A 16,851-nucleotide genomic window follows, 5' to 3' on the forward strand; every position below is an offset into this window, starting at 1 on the left:
GATAATGTTGATTCCATGGAGGACAACGAAGAAAAAAATATTAAGCACACTAGAAGAGTTGATCCACACCCACCTAGTGCATTAGATAAGTATCAACAAATAAAAAAATGTATTAGAGATTCATCAACCTAGACAACCTGGTAGACCTGGCAACCAAGCAGTTAGGCAGCCGGTATACCTCCCAGTAGATTTGTGTCATACGAGTCTTTTTATCTCAAATATAGATCTTGTCTAATGCCCATATTTCATAGTATATGAACCCTCTTCCAATAAGAAATCTTAGGATTACCGGGAATGGATTGATGCTATGCTGAAAAACTTTTAATCCTATTGTTAAGATGACCTCAGTTAGAATTCTTATAGTTTTAGTTTTAATTAAAAAATTAAAATATCTATTAAAGATATGTTAAAATTGTTTTTCTTCAAGAAAATTTATGTGAAGAAGTGTTCATAAATCCCCCACCAGGATTGGAAGCACCTATGGCTAAATCTATCAAAAGTTTTTATGGGTAAAGTCCTTTGTCTATGAAAGCACTGTATAGACTTAAATAGGTCCCCTAATCATGATATGATAGATTTAATAATGTTATGCTTAATCTTGATTTTAAATCTTGTTATACTGACGTATCCCTATTTATGAAAAATTATTTTGCAAATAATGTTTTACTTTTCTTATGTGCTGGAGAAGACAAAGTAAGCATTAAAAAATAAAAAAAAAAAATAAAAAAAAAAAAAAAAAATAAAAAAACAATTTGAAATGTTATATTTGGGGCACCTATGCTGGGAATTCAAGTTACTTTCTCACCTAGATAATATTTGTTGTCCCAAATTAGGTTTAATGCAGATTTTGTTGAAAGGTCAAACATCACTCATGAGAAGAAGGTGGATGCACATGAAGTGATCAATGTCAAAATGAAAACAAGTTCCAACGAAAACAAGTTTCATTCGGTGCAATTACTTATTTCACTATTATTAGATCTGACACATACCATGTTGTGCATCTTGCGGGTCAATTTCAGCACTATCCTATATCGGTTTACATGAGTGTCATTATGATAATCATCAAATATTAAGTCTTCTACAACTAAATGATTATTCATTCCCTCTACCTCATCTTAAGATTTAATTACTTAGTCAATTTTGAGGTGAGGATGTTATAATAGTAGACATTCTGATTTTTGTACTTTTTAGGGGGCTTTTTAATCTCACGAGAATAGAAGAAACAACAAAAAAGTATCTATGTCATCCATGAAAGTAAAATAGAGTACTAATTTAATAGGTCTGCCCCTATCAAGTAAAATCCTGGGTGAGTCAATATTTTTATCTAGATTAATAAAATTGTAAATTTGTGATTGTCATGTTGTTTCTGGATCTAGTTTCTGCATAATCAGGTCATTCTAACTACGGTTAACATGAGATCATATGTGCCCTTATAATGTGGAAAAGATAACTAAGGGTGCCATTGGATTGGGTTTGGTCAGACCTCTGATATGAGATATGACACATTAGTTCCTGCAACAGATTCTTAAGATCAGATTTGAAAGTACATTATCCGACTAGATTTGCATATTGGATTATTTTTGGATTTTGATGGGATTTGAATTAGATCTTTGTTTGAGTTCTGATCAAATCTGATCTCCTTGTAGTTTTCATATGTAATCCTTGATATCATTCTTATTTTACTGGATCCACATTACTAAGTGTATTTTCGATATGGACTTCAGGTATGAATTTGGATTCAGATCCAATGCACAAAACTCAGTTTCAGATCCATTTTCACCCCTAAGATATAAAACTTTCAAATGTGCTTCATTCTGTTATGAATGTACTCTCAAGTCTCAATAAATGATACAAAATGCATTTTTACATGGTCTGTCTCTCTAATCTAGTTTGGATCTCACAATGATAGTAGTTTTGACACAATTTAACCACATAGATGTGTTCAGCATGCTCTATTTAGTAGGAACCGACTCTTGGATCATGATTTTCAAGGAAAAAACATGTTTTTATGAGTCGTAAAAATTGATGCCTTTATAGCCATTGCTTTTTGGATCGCCGAAAAACCTAAATACAAGTTGGGTTCCGGTGATCCAAAATCTGGTTCCTACTAAAAAAAACCTGTAGATCACATCTATGGTGTTAGATGTGAGGGAAAGAAAACATACACCTCATTTGCTCGGTAGTTTGCACCTACAAATGAATGTAGCAAATCTTATATATAGTTGCCTACTACTTTTTAGCCTTTCATGAGTGAACGAGTGCTTTTTGGTTGCTTTGTGCAAATCCGACTCTACAAAATGTGTTTAGAAAACTATGTTTGGATCATATTTTTTCAACAAAAATAAACATGATTTTTAAAACTTGAATGTTTATGAAAATCTTAGATTGCCTATTTTTAAACCTTATAAAAACCCACCTGCGTGTTGAAATTAAACGATCCAAAAGTTGGTTCCTATAAAATCAAACATATAAAACTTTGTATGGTCAGATTCAAGCAAAACATGAAAAAACTCTTCAAAAGCCCGGTAGACTGATAGTAGGGCATAAAAGTGATAGAACAGACTCTCTCTCTCTCTCTCTCTCTCTCTCTCTCTCTCTATATATATATATATATATATATATATATATTTATTTGAAGGTATGAAACTATTGAGCTAGAAATCATAGGTTCAAGTTTTATTGACTTAATCTGACCGCATAAATGTATTCAACATTGTTCAACGAGTTTTTTTTTGTCACGAAAGTTTAGTGCATTGTGAGCTACTGATTTTTAAAGCCCTTAAGAAACTACTTAAACAGCACAATCACATGATTTAAAACTCATTTTTTACTAAACGAACATGACAGATCACGTCCATAATGTTTGATCTATTAAAAAAACTAAAAAATATGAAAAGCAGTTGATTTAAATCCAGATCTCAACTCGATTAGAAGGGTGGCTGGATCTGAATCCAATGTTGTTCATCATGTCGAAATATGGTAAAAAATTCACTGGCGAAAAGGGGGGTTTTGCATGTAAAATAGGGCTGGCAAACAACCTGAATGATCCAAGCTTGGCCTGTTTGGGCTCGGCTAGTTAAGGGTACATCCCAGCTAGGGCTCGACTCATGAACTAGTCATGTGCTGAGCCGAGCTTGTTATGAGCTAATCACAAGCTGACTCATTTTTTAAAAAAAATGTTTTTAAGTACTTTAAAGCTTGATAATATTATAAAAAATATATAATATGTATAATAGTAAAATGAGCCTATACGAGTTGAGCCAAGCCGAGATTGTTGGGTCGTGTGTTTCACCGTCGGTCCGGAGTCGCCGGCGCCTCAGCCACCAGCCGATCGGAGCCCCTGCAAAATCAAACACACACAGAATGTGTACCTGAGGCGGCCATTGCAGGAGGGCAGAGGATGTTGCCAGAGGGGGTTTCCTTCAACTCAGCCGGTCTGCAGCCACCACAAGCACATGCCTCCGAATGCCACCGGTGAGTCAACCTTTTCCCCTCTTTCACTGTGTTTTTCACCGTATACACATATTTGATTTTCCCACACTTTTTCCCGTATGAGGTTGCTCATGAAACCTCCCTTTTATAATCATCGAATGAGAACAGTTAAGCAATCGTTCCCCTTTTATTCGGTAATGGGTTTAACGGAAGGAGAAGGAGTGTTACCCACATCGTGGGTAACCACCACCAACGTGGTGGTTTATCCCAATATTCTCCCACTTGTTTCGACGATAAACCCTTTAACCAAAAAACCTTATGAGAATAACTTGATGAATAAAATGACCTTTTTTATTCTATTCTATAGGTCCTTAGTTGAATCTCTAATCCTTATGAGATTAACAACAAACATAATGAGAATCAAAAGACTGAAAGTGATTACTTTATTTATATGCATATGTCAAAAAGAGTTTAACAATCCTATCCTCATTATATGTTCGAAATATAATCCCGATGCTAGCCCTTTAGTAAGAGGATCAACGATCATCTCTTTAGTACCAATATTAACAATATGCACTAAATGATTTTCCGTTCTTTCTTTAACAACAAAATACTTCAATTCTATTTGCTTACATGACGTAGTACTTTTGTTGTTGTTTGAAAAGGACACCACAACTTTATTATCACAGTAGACCTTCAGTGGTTTCCTAATGAAATCGACCACCTTTAACTGTGATATGAAGTTTTTTCACCATATAGCCTGCGAAGTAGTCTCGTACAATGCTATGAATTTTGCCTCCATGGTGTGGGCAACAATGGTCGTCTGCTTTCCACTCCTCCAAGAGATCGCGCCCCCAACAAGTAAGAAGACGTACTCAGTAATAGACTTTCTACTATCAAGGCATCCTCCTAAATCCGCATCTGAGTAGCCAATGACCTCGAGGTGATCAATTTTATGATACGTCAACATATAGTCTTTTGTCCCTTGCAAGTACCGCAAGACTTTCTTTGTAACCTTCCAATGGGGTAAACCTGTGTTAGACTGAAATCTGCCAAACACCCCTACTGCAAAAGAAATATCTGGTCGAGAACATGTCTGCAAGCTGCCAGCATATGGATAAGCACTCATATTGCTTTATCAATATTGTTCTGTGGACAATCCTTTAGGCTCAACTTGTCACCTTTTGATATGGATGTAGAACTAGAAGAACAATTCTCCATCCCATATCGCTTTAACACCTTATCTATATAGGATCTCTGGGAGAGACTTAGAAAACCTTTTGCTCTGTCTCGACGGATCTCAATGCCAAGAACATAAACAGCCTCACCCATGTCTTTCATATCAAAATGTGATGCAAGAAACTATTTTGTCTCTGAAAGCAACTTTATATCGTTGGTTGCAAGTAAAATGTCATCCACATACAACATCAATATAATGAACTTACTCCCACTTTTCTTAGGGTATATACATTGATCAATAATATTTTCTGTAAACTCAAAAGTCACAATGACTTGAGAAAATTTAATATACCACTGTCGGGAGGCCTGTTTAAGTCCATATATTGATTTGTTAAGCTTGCAAACCAAACGATCATTTTTAGAGAAACCAAGAGGTTGTTCCATGTATACCTCTTCATTCAGATCCCTGTTGAGGAACAATGTTTTCACATTCATCTGATGTAGCTCTAAGTTATAATGAGCTACGAGGGCCAAAATTATCCTCATTGACTCCTTAGTTGAGACAAGAAAATGTCTCATTATAGTCAATGCCCTCCATCTGGGTGAATCCTTTAGCAAACAATCTTGTTTTATGTCTCTTTATGTTACCTTTGGAGTCCTTCTTGGTCTTAAAGACCCATTTACACCCTACGGGCTTTACTCCTTTAGGTAACGTGACAAGATCCCACACTTGATTTTTAGCCATAGAGTCTAACTCTTCTTTCATGGTTTCTATCCAGTGCGAAGATTGTTTGCTTTCAACAGCTTCCATAAAAGTCAACGGGTCATCATCCATATCTATGAAATCACCAGGCTCCTGAAGGTACACTACATAATTAGGATGTATGGCAGATCTCCTAATCCTTGTGGATCTTCAAACAGGTCGTTCTTCAGGCTCAGATTGAACCTGATCATCCTATTCGTGCTCTTCCGCATTGTCCACAATAGGTTCATTTTGGATTTATGCATTAACAATCGAATGATAAACCACACCATCATTAGGAATAACAATGTGGTATCTTTTGATGTTTTCCTTAACAGGTGACGAAACTAGATCCTGTACTTCCTCAAAACCAAGGCTTTGAAGTGCACTCAATTCTACTGAACCATCTTCTAGGAATTTTGCCTTATCCATTTCAACAATCTGTGGTGAGTGAGATAGGCAATAAAACTTGTACCCTTTTGATCTTTCTGGATAACCAATGAAATATCCAATGGTTGTTCTTGGATCAAAGGCTTTAATGTGGGGGTTATACAATTTAGCTTCTGCAGAACATTCCCATATGTGTATATGAGACAATGATGATTTTCTATCTGTCCACAGCTCGTAAGGAGTTTTAGGTACAAATTTCGTAGGAACCTTATTCAAAATATACACAACAGTCCTTAAGGCTTCACCCCACAACTTTATGGGAAGTGTTGAATAATTTAACATAGCTCTGACCATTTTCTTAAATGTACGAATTTTCCTTTCAGCTACACCATTCTGATAGGCACTACCAGGCATGGTATATTGAGGCACTATGCCTTTCTCTTTGAGAAATCACGCTAATGGTCCTTCCCTTTGCCCCATCTCAGTAAATCTACTATAATATTCGCCACCTCTATCAGACCTGACTATCTTAATAACCTTATCAGTTTGTTTCTCTACTTCTTTCTTAAATTCTTTAAACATCTGAAAAACATCAGATTTTTCAAAGATCAAGTAGAGATACATATACTGAGAATAATCATCAATAAAGGTGACAAAATATTTTTTGCCTGTGTAACAGGAGAAAAACGGTCCACATACATCCGTATGGACTATTTTCAATATCTCACTACTGCGTTTGACACCCTCTTTATATGTGTTTGTATGCTTAGCCTTTATGTAATCAACACATGGGTCATTGTCGGTAAAATCTAGAGATTTCAAGATCCTTTCATTTACGAGTCTCTTTATTCTCTGTTCAGAGATATGACCCAACCTTCGATGCCAAAGCATGTAAGATTTATCATTTATCAAGCTACGTTTATTTCCAACCAATGCGTATTCAGAAGTCAGAGACTCCGGAGTTTGGATCTTCACATTCAATCTATATAAACCATCATAAACTGATGCAGAACCAATTTCAATTGAATTTCTGAATATGAACAATTTAGAATTTTCAAACTTAAAACAATATCCAAATTTATCCAACTTTGAAATCAAAATTAAGTTTCTACTATAAGATGAAATATAAAAGACATTATGAACATCTAAAGCTACGCTTGTATCCAGAGTAATCCTGCAGGTTCCAACACCCTTCATATGTGAACGCATCTTGTTTCCCGAATAGATGCTTTTCTCATGCATTGTTGGTTCCCTTCTGCTCAGGAACATCTGTAGATAGTTGGAAATATGAACAGTAACACCAGAATCAATCCACCAACTATTTTCAGGAATTTATAATAAATTACATTCATGAGAAACTAATGACAAATTACCTCTCTTTTCCAACCACTTCTTGTACTTTATGCAATCTGCCTTTATGCGTCTCTTCTTCTTACAAAAGAAGCACTTTATGGGAGCAGAGTTGGATTGTCTGTCTTGGGATGACTTATCCCCGGTTGGCTTCTTCCTAGCATTTCTCTTAAATGCATTCTTCCTTGGTCCTACCTTGGATGTATGAGAAGTCATATGTGCACTGTGCACCTTCTCCCCTTTCAACCTCTCTTCTTCTTCAACACACTTGGACATAAGTTCATTGAACGTTCATTCATCATTATGTGTGTTGTAAGAGATTTTGAAAGGTCCGTATTCCAAAGGTAAGGACGTTAGAACCAAATACACTAGGAAAAAATCAGAGATGGTGAGCTTCATGTCATTTAGCTGAGACGCTATGTTCCTCATCTCCAAAATGTGATGGCGAATGTTTTCCCCTCCACTATATTTTATAGATATGAGTTTTGACATCAGGGTACTGGCTCTGGCCTTGTTTGAACTCACAAACTGTGCCTCAATGACATTCAGAAATTTCCTCATTGTTCTGCATTGTGGGATAGCACTGCGAATATTCTTAGCTACTTTAGATTGCAGAAGCAATAAGATAAGCCTATTTGAGCGCTCCCACTTCTCAAAAGCAATCTTTTGATCAACAATGCTCTGATCAGTGAGGGCAGCGAGTTCATCTATCCTTAGGGCCAGATCTAAATCCATATACCCTAATGTAAAAAGAATAATTTCTTTCCAATCACTAAAGTTAGATCCATCAAGAAAATGTATAGAGCTTGAGCCATCTAAAATCACAGAACTAGAAACTGCATGACAAAAGACACGTATCAAGAAGCATTCATAGGAGACTAAAACTTTAATGAAAAAAGCAAAAGAATAAAGGCCCTTGATATGCTTATTTCCAGGCTAGTGAAGGGGGTCATCGGAGTCCTACTTTGGTAAGAGCTCTGACACGTGAAACCACTTCGCCTATCGACCATATTCAGTAAAACTAAGGTTCTTGTGAAGTTAGATCATCAACACAAGGTACCTTTGGATACACATGTGTGATGTATCTCGACACATTTACCTTATTCTACCCTACTTAAATTCCAAACACAATAAAACTACCTTTGGGTCATTTATCGTTTCATAAATATAAGTACAATGTGGATATCAGCTTAAACTGTATGATAGTATAAAATTCTTTGATGACATACGTGTTTTCAGTCATTTTGGTGACATGAAAACACTAAGCCATCTAACTATCCTTAATGTCAATATGAAAAAGAAAAAGAAAAAAAACAATATCTTGAAATGGTCCGTAAACCGAATGGACCAGTCATATGACCTTCAAAATGGTTTGAAAACTGAATAAACCAGTCATATGTATCACGAACCAGTCTTAAAACACTCTGAACCGGTCTGAAACAACCCCGAACTGGTCATCCAAGGGTCCAAACCGGTTCTAAACCTTATAAACCGGATCAAGTATGAACAAAAGTTCACAAAAACCCTATAACTGTATGCCAAAATCTTTGTATTCTCTTATATTTAAGAAAACAGGGACTTAGTATCTCGGAACCTGTAAGAAACTGAAAGGAACCGGTCAAAAACAACTCTGAACCAGTCCCGAAAGGAGGCCGAATAAGTCTCTGATCCGGTTCAGGCCAAATAGTGCCTGGACCCTGCTGGATCTGGGTCAGACCCGGTATAAACTGGATCTGGGTCGGATCCGGCTTGGACTGGATCCGAGTCAGACCCGATATTTACTGGATTCGGGTCAGACCCGATTTGATCTGGATCCGGGCCAGACCCGGTACTAACCGGATCCGGGTCAGACCCGGTAATAACCAGATTCAGGTCTACTCGGGGTTTACTGGATCCAGGCTAGACCCGGTAATAACCGGATCTGATCCGAGTATAATGGATCTGGGTCAGACCTGGTTAGACTTGATCCGGTCGAACCCGATATTAACCAGATCCGGGTCCGAACCGAATACCGGACCCGATCCGGTTCCACCCATTAAAAAACTGAAAAGGGGCAGAAAACCCCGATTTTTCTCAAAAGAGGGGGTTTCCCCATCTTGCAGCCGGCGACCAATGTCGCCCGTCGGCGACCCACGCAGCCTGCCGGCGACCCACGCCGCCAGCTGGCGACTCACGCAAGAGCCTCGCCGGCGATGAGCACCAGAGCCCCGCCGGCGACGCACCACCGGCAAAAAATTGCCGCCCGACACAGCCTGCTGCCCTGAAATAGGACGCCGGAGTGTCTCGGATGTCGCACGTCGCCGAATGGTCTTTGACGCCAGCGAATCGTCCGTCGAAGACTCCATTTTCCTGGCGATACAACAACCCAATGGCCTCAGGTAAAAGAAAAACCCGAAACCCCTTTAATTTTTATTTTTTATTTTTGTTGTCTGTCGCCCAACGATGACAGTCGCTGACTGCCGTTGACTGGCTGCAGAATCGCCCCACGACAATCTGCCATGCCGGACGGCTAGAGCACACCCCGCAGCGGATGCAGGGTGTGGGCCCATAACCCAATGTTGGGTCGTGTGTTTCACTGTCGGTCCAGAGTCGCCGACGCCTCAGCCACCAGCCGATCGGAGCCCCTGCAAAATCAAACACACACAGAATGCGTACCTGAGGCGGCCATTGCAGGAGGGCGGAGGATGTTGCCGGAGAGGGATTTCCTTCAATTCAGCCGGTTTGCAGCCACCACAAGCGCAGGCCTCCGAATGCCACCGGTGAGTCGACCTTTTTCCCTCTTTCACTATGTTTTTCACCGTATACACAGATTTGATTTTCTACACTTTTTCCCGTATGAGGTTGCTCATGAAACCTCCCTTTTATAATCACCGAATGAGAACGGTTAAGCAATCGTTCCCCTTTTATTCGGTAATGGGTTTAACGGAAGGAGCACTTTATGGGGAGCGTTACCCACATCGTGGGTAACCACCACCAACGTGGTTGGTTTGTCCCAACAGAGATTGCCATGTTCATGCTCGACTCATTTTATTTACCTAAACAAGCTGGCTCCTAGCTCTGCTTGCCGAGCCAAGCTTTTCACGAGCTGAACGGTGAGCTGCTCGTCTCATTTCCCAGCCCTACCCTAGTGTCAAATTACATATGAACAAATCTACTCTATTTAAGGAAAATATTAATTTGAATAAAAAAAACACTTCAGATTAATCGAAGTCGACTTAAATTCTGATCGTGTTTTAAGATCAGTATCAGGAATAAAGATGCCACTCTGGATCAGAGGTTCAACTGAATCCAAACCATTTATCACAGGACAAGTTTTGCGTGTGAAAATACAATTTAACCAGATGTGATTCTAATAAAGGAAAATATTGATTTGAATCCGGACAAAGTCAGTTCAGATGAATCAAAATCGACTCGAATACTCATTCTGATCTTGTTTTAAGATCCATATCGGGAAAAAACATGCCGAATGTGGATCAAAGGTTCAATCAAATTCAATCTATTTATCACCCTAACCATCAAGCTTAAGAGAGCCGTGAGGGGAGTGACCTGAGTCTGGGCTATCAGGTTCGTCCTAGGGCCCAACCTAATCAAGGATGAACCCATGAGCTTCAACCATGATTAGACTGGCCTCAAGTCAAGTTGGGCATGAACACACACACACATAGATGCATGCCTTTATATGATTCAAATCCATCAGGAACATACTTCCATCCCACTAATAACACAAATCAAGTTCCTTTCATGCATGACATCCATGCGATTATGATATCACAATAATATATATTTACTTGTGTGAGTCTGCACATCTACCTAAAAATGTGTGTGAAGTACATGTTGATCACAGAAACACTAGATTTATGTGCAACTCTGGTCATGTGTTTGGATGTACTTGCATGACTGTGCGCATGCGCGGATGAGTGAAGGTATGACCATAATGACAAACATTTTTTTTCGGCAAAATCTAGTTTGTCAAAAACTCGTGAGAACTTGAAAATTTTTCATAAATCTCACATTTTTTGGCAAAATCTCGACAATAAAAAAATAAATTTAAAACTTTTAAATTTATTTTTATAAGAAAATATTAATAAAAAATATTTAAAAATAAAACTATATGGGTTTTTCATGATAAATAGCCATTTAAAACGTAAATATTGCATTAAATCATGGTATTTATGTTTTTTTCATAAATCTCGCGATATTTTGAAAATCTAGCAAAAAATTGCCGTTTTAAACTTTTAGGCAATTTCCAACAATATCATCACGAGATTTTCATAAATCTCGCGATATTTGTTACAGAGGGTACGATCAACATGCTGAGTCACGTGAATTGAATTGTTAAAGTAGGACCACTAGACTTGCTTTGATTGCACTTCTATTGAATTACTCCCATGTTGTGGACCTTGCTTGTTCAACAATGTGAGGTGATTACCAACAAACAATAATGACGGCAAAGAGTAGCAGAGACTCCTCATCATTTTGCCTTAATAAATCCGCCACAGAAATTATTACATTTTATGATTATAGATCATATGCCTTGCTTCAGGTTAACTTCATGGTGATGCTCATCCATGGCTTCAAAGTCAGGTCAAGTAATTGAGGTAATCTCAAGAACTTTGTACCCAAAGTATGAAGAACGGCCATTGGCAAGACCAATGTGGGTCTACATGGGCAAATTGTGCCCTGGTGAGAAGGGCCTACCAATAACTGTGCAGACTCAAAGAGAAGACCAAGTTGGCAAAGTAGTCCAACGTAGTTGCCAAAAAAGTGAAAAGAAAAGATAAAGCGTTCGCAGGAGGTTGCTGACTTTAAGTTGAAGAAAACACTAAATAAATTGTGCAGCATCAACCATTCATTTCTTTGTGACCTAAAAGCAAGGTATGTTGCAAAAGCAACAGGAAAAAAAAAAAAAAGTCAGTCTTATGTTATAGCACTTTTGTAGATTCAAACATATGACACACAAAAAAGTAATATTAGGGCCATACTGCAGGACTTCCATTTAGTACAAGAACAAAACAAATATATTAAAAGAACCGAGTACATTATCCATCACGGTCCAAACTAGAGAATACGGCAAAACCTTTGGCGTTTCCTCTGTTTCTTGAGTTTCTGTGGCTGAAGAACTGCTTTTATAGCAGCATCAAAAACACTTTTAACATTCTGCAGCCAAACCAAATTTTCATACAATTATCTCCTCTAAACAGGAAAGAATAAAAACACAATTTTATGCTAATTATTTGGTCTATCGATTGTTTTCTCCTCCATAGCATTAAAAAGACGATTCTGCTTGCAACATGGATGACATTTATTCAAGACGATAAGCTTTCATGCTTAACACATTTGGTTCTGCTACCATATACTGCTTTACCATAACTTAGGTTTCATGTTTTGCATCTAAAAATACAACCTCTTCCAAGAATGAACATATAAAAATGCCTTTTAGGGAAGTACAATCAGAGTTATGTTGAAAACAGTGGTACCTGTTGTGTTTTGGAGCTGCACTCTATGTATGCCACTGCATCTATGTTCTTCCTGAGCTCTTCACCCTAAGGCAAAAATCATCACATTTAGTTAAAAAATGATCGAAGAGGAAGAATGTTCAAGTAATGACTCCCATGATAAAGATACTACAACGGAATCAAGAGATACAGGAATCATGACATAGATTGCCAATTGAGAAATAGCAGACAAAATCATAACAAAAAGGAAAATAACAGGACTTAAAAATCATCCTGTGGCTTGGAACGGCATGCTAACTGAAGCTGGTCATGAACCCAAAAACAGCTCATGTTGGTTTACATAATGATTGCAAACAACTGCAGATCGACTCAGGCTGAGAAATTGATGCAATCAGTTAACTTAGATGAGCTGTCAGAGTCCACAAATATGATACTTAATATTCAATAAATATTCTTTAAGTTTGCAACAGAAATGACTGATTTGGCATTGGGTTGCCGCATAATCCCAACTCCCAAGTTGGTTTGCAGAGACTTCAAACACTGACCTGCACAGTAAAGATGGTAGTTGCACCAGGATGATCAATGAAGAACTGCCTATCATCTCTTAAATCTGTTCATCCACATATGTCACAGTATCAAATGGTTATTAATACTCTAGATTTAGAGTCAATTTCTTCGGTAGTCACCAGAATAATCCTAAAATTTTCTGAGTTATCAAATCATGCACCTCATACATAAGGGTTTACCAGGACTTCAGCACCTCTAACCATATGATTAGCCATTTTTATGAAAAGGACGCATCAATAAAGTGATTATCAAATGAACTGGCTGTGTTTGAGAGAATAGCAGGTCTGTGGGAAATGACATGATATAAACAAAAACCATACACCAATTCAGGTTAAGCCCTTTGAAATAACAGAATCTAAAACAATTTGGTTGGATATTAACAGTTGCAAGAATTTGTTGTGTCAGTACATTGAAAAGTCAGCCTGTCAATACTAATCTAGTAACAAACCTACACCTTTTTGAGAAGAAAAGAGCAGGCAAATAAAAAACTGAGTTTGAATGGAACAATGAAATTTTGGTTGTTGAAGGGTAGATAACAACCCTATTCTAGTTCATTCTCAAGTGTGCGCAGACATTTTGATCACAAGATGAACTGTGTAGCATTATTTTAAAAGCCAACCATTCTCATGAACCAAAGAAGAACAGGAACAAGGAAACAGACAGAACCTTGCTTGGTGCCCACCAGAACAATGGGAACTGATGGAGCATAATGCCTCAGCTCAGGAACCCACTGTTTGCAGCAAGAAGATGATGAAAAACAATAAAGAAAAAAGAAGTTTAACAGCCAATTTAAAGATGCATAAGTCAAGTAATATATTCAAATTAATGCAAATGAGATAAATTTGAATACCTTCTTCATTACATTCTCAAAACTTGGTCGGCTGATGAGAGAGAAAGCAAGAAGAAAGACATCCGCACCTCTGTAACTAAGTGGCCTGAGCCGATTATAGTCTTCTTGGCCTTCATAAATTAATTTAAGATACTTTATTCAGTTGAATTGCAAAGGACAAATAATTTTTTTGAGCAAATAAAAGAGGAGAAGAAAGAGAAAACAAGATCTTGGACTAAGCAAAAGCACAACAGAAGAAAAAAAGAGATAGTAATAACATCAGCTACCATTTCTCCAGAAAGAAAGATAATGAGAGAATTAAAGACTACCAAGAGACCTACACGGTCTATGACGAGATAGAAGAGAGGTATTGACTGTTTAGTATAAATGAGGCCATCCGTGTAAAAACTGAACATGGAATAAGGTCATACTTCTTATACTAAAAATCTTTGGAGATCTAATAAGCACAACTGACTAATCAAGAAAACATAATTAAATCGGTTTGACCAGTTTGACAGAGTATCAATATATACAAATTTAACCAGAAAAGTGGAATAAGTTTGGACACAGTTCTGCTCCACTACGTAATATCCCAGTCCATCCTACTACTCTGGATGAGTGGAAGTCTCCCAGAGGGAAAAAAATACCTGCAATTCAAATTTTCTTTCAAACCAAACTCCTGCTGCTTAATTTTACCGGTAGATTTATTAGACTACCTTCCATTTTCCATGTTGACGTCAATTACAATAGGATCGCTTGAGCTATGGCATCTGTTGAATGTATGACAGTACGTATATCCATTATGTCTTTCACCAAACTCCAAGTAACAGGATTTATAGACCAGGAAACCATTTACATCTGATCTTTCAAACCAAATAGCATTAATATATTCTTCTTCTACTTCTCAAAATAGCCGAAGGCCTCCCCACTCCTTCACCATACCCTGGTTTCATCATTAAAACTGCTTGCAGCAAATTAAAGGGGAATACGGATAAGAAAATGGGTTGCATGATCCTGCCCGCATTCAGAATGACAGGATGAAGCAATTTACACATAAAGGACGCAAACAGACCCCCCAAAAAGAAAACAAATATATATCATGCCTTCCATAAACAATTTAAGTTCATTAAATGTTCTGAAAAGAATGTGGCAGGGAAATGATACCATCAAACTGTATGATCAATCTAGAGAGAGAAAAGAACGAAGAGGATCACCTGCAGTGTCCCATAGGCCCAAGTTTACAGTTAGTCCATCCACCACCACATTTGCACTAAAATTGTCGAAAACAGTGGGAACATAATCCTGCAAAGGACGTTGATAAAGCGTTGGTAATCCCTTATTTTTATCTTTTTTTTTTCTCCAAGTGAAGATATAAAAAGCAACCATCAAAATGCTCAAAATAAAAACAACAAGGGAATTGAAGAAAATGAAGTACCAACTACCAATAATACTAGCAATATATCAGTATAAGCAAAAGGAGGAAAAAAACAGTTACTAACACGAATAGAAATGGTCAAGAAGAACAGAAGAGGTGGGTAGAGAGAGAGAGAGAGAGAGAGAGAGAGAGAGAGAGAGAGATGTACGGTAGGGAAGGTGTTGCTTGTGTAGGAGATGAGAAGGCAAGTCTTCCCAACAGCGCCATCACCAACAGTTACACACTTTATGAACTTTGAGTGGGTGGAGGTGCTCATTTCATGCGAATATCACCTAATCCAGAACGCTAAGATCAACTCTCTCTCTCTCTCTCTCTCTCCCTCTGTTGGGTACAGAGAAGAGTGTATGGAATGAGAAATATAAAGGGAAAACAGGTAGCTACCCCTCAATGGGTTTTTGGTACAAGAGGGGGAGGGAACGAGTCACCATCTTCTATGCTGTCTGACAGGAAGGCAGAGGCAAAGAACACCCAAATTTTTTTTAGCAGTGGGAGGAAATGATTGTGTGTACCTTTATCCAACGCGGAGAGAGAGAGCGCGCATGCATGCAATATCCCATCTTTATCCGGATAAGTGGGATGAGCAAAAAAGATGCCACAAAAACGGAGAAGTGGAGCACCAAGCAATATCCCATCTTTTCCAGATAAGCGGGGGGGGGGGGGCGGGGCGGGGTGCGGGGTGGGAGCAAAATTCTAAACGCCCCTCAAAGATTTGGGTCTCACTGATTCATGGAGGACCCAAGATCCGAATTATACATGCAGCAAAATTAGGCTGGTATTTTCACGGAAGTTTGGACACTAGGGGCGCTTTTGTGTGAAAGTGGGTTGTTTTCTGCATAAGCTCATCTGCGTGCATTTTTGCGGGGCCCACAGTGACAACACAAACATGCTATTTTACACACACGAGGTGGGTTCATGCATAAATGGTTTTCGATGGAGTCTGATTTTATTTTCACGAGAGTGAAATCCATAGAGTGCTACGGCACCCCATTGCGATGCAATGGGTGAAGTTTGTATTGGACATGTTATCATTGCAAAATTTTACTTTTGTAAGTCAAACTAATTTTTTGAAAAAGTTTTAAAAATAACTCGTTTTTATTTTAAAAAAATTATGAGAAAGAGACTCTTCTGTCCGTACGAGGCTCAACCGTTCCTAGCGCCATAACTAGAGGTAATCAAACTAAAGATCAATCATGTGCTTTGCTTTACTCAACTGTCTAAATCATTATTCTATTCCTAAATGCACAAAGAAGCACGCATGTACTATGACTTAAATTTTTTTTGACTAAAAATATTATGTATGTTTGGAATATTTTGAAAATTCTTAAAAAATGGGATGATTGGAAAATCATTTTTCACACTTGGAAAATATTTTTGAAGAAAAAAAAGCTTGAAAAATCATGAACTGAACTTAGAAAAGATTGAAAAAAGGAAAAACCTTGAAAATCGATTTTGAGAAAAAACCGGGTAACTT

General features: G+C 37.9%; 1 protein-coding gene across 2 annotated transcripts; it reads right to left on the reverse strand.

Moving 5' to 3' along the window:
- Positions 1-12,043: 12,043 nt before the first annotated feature.
- LOC149822132 (rac-like GTP-binding protein RHO1) lies at positions 12,044-15,951 on the reverse strand. 2 transcript variants are annotated; one of them, XM_089980680.1, is made up of 7 exons: positions 15,890-15,951; positions 15,160-15,247; positions 13,967-14,076; positions 13,783-13,846; positions 13,095-13,159; positions 12,571-12,636; positions 12,044-12,250 (listed from the first exon to the last, which is right to left on the reverse strand). In XM_089980680.1, exons 1-7 carry the CDS (start codon positions 15,935-15,937, stop codon positions 12,152-12,154), a joined length of 540 nt encoding a protein of 179 aa, XP_089836806.1. In that variant the 5' UTR covers positions 15,938-15,951; the 3' UTR covers positions 12,044-12,151. The 2 variants fall into 2 exon arrangements, with proteins under 2 accessions (XP_089836806.1, XP_089836805.1); XM_089980679.1 differs by lacking the exon at positions 15,890-15,951 and adding an exon at positions 15,529-15,756.
- Between the last annotated feature and the right edge of the window lie 900 nt (positions 15,952-16,851).

This window comes from Nuphar pumila, chromosome 11 (assembly GCF_984573655.1).
Source record: "Nuphar pumila chromosome 11, dmNupPumi1.hap1.1, whole genome shotgun sequence".
NCBI classification, from domain to species: domain Eukaryota; kingdom Viridiplantae; phylum Streptophyta; class Magnoliopsida; order Nymphaeales; family Nymphaeaceae; genus Nuphar; species Nuphar pumila.

Bases quoted from the DNA above. Each gene is read 5' to 3' on its own strand.
- LOC149822132 (XM_089980679.1), bottom strand. From the start codon at position 15,636: ATGAGCACCTCCACCCACTCAAAGTTCATAAAGTGTGTAACTGTTGGT. The intron at 13,160-13,782 runs GTTCTGTCTGTT...GTGGATGAACAG, and splicing joins TCTGGTGGGCACCAAGCAAG to ATTTAAGAGATGATAGGCAG. The intron at 12,637-13,094 runs GTCAGTGTTTGA...TTTTTGCCTTAG, and splicing joins CTACCATCTTTACTGTGCAG to GGTGAAGAGCTCAGGAAGAA.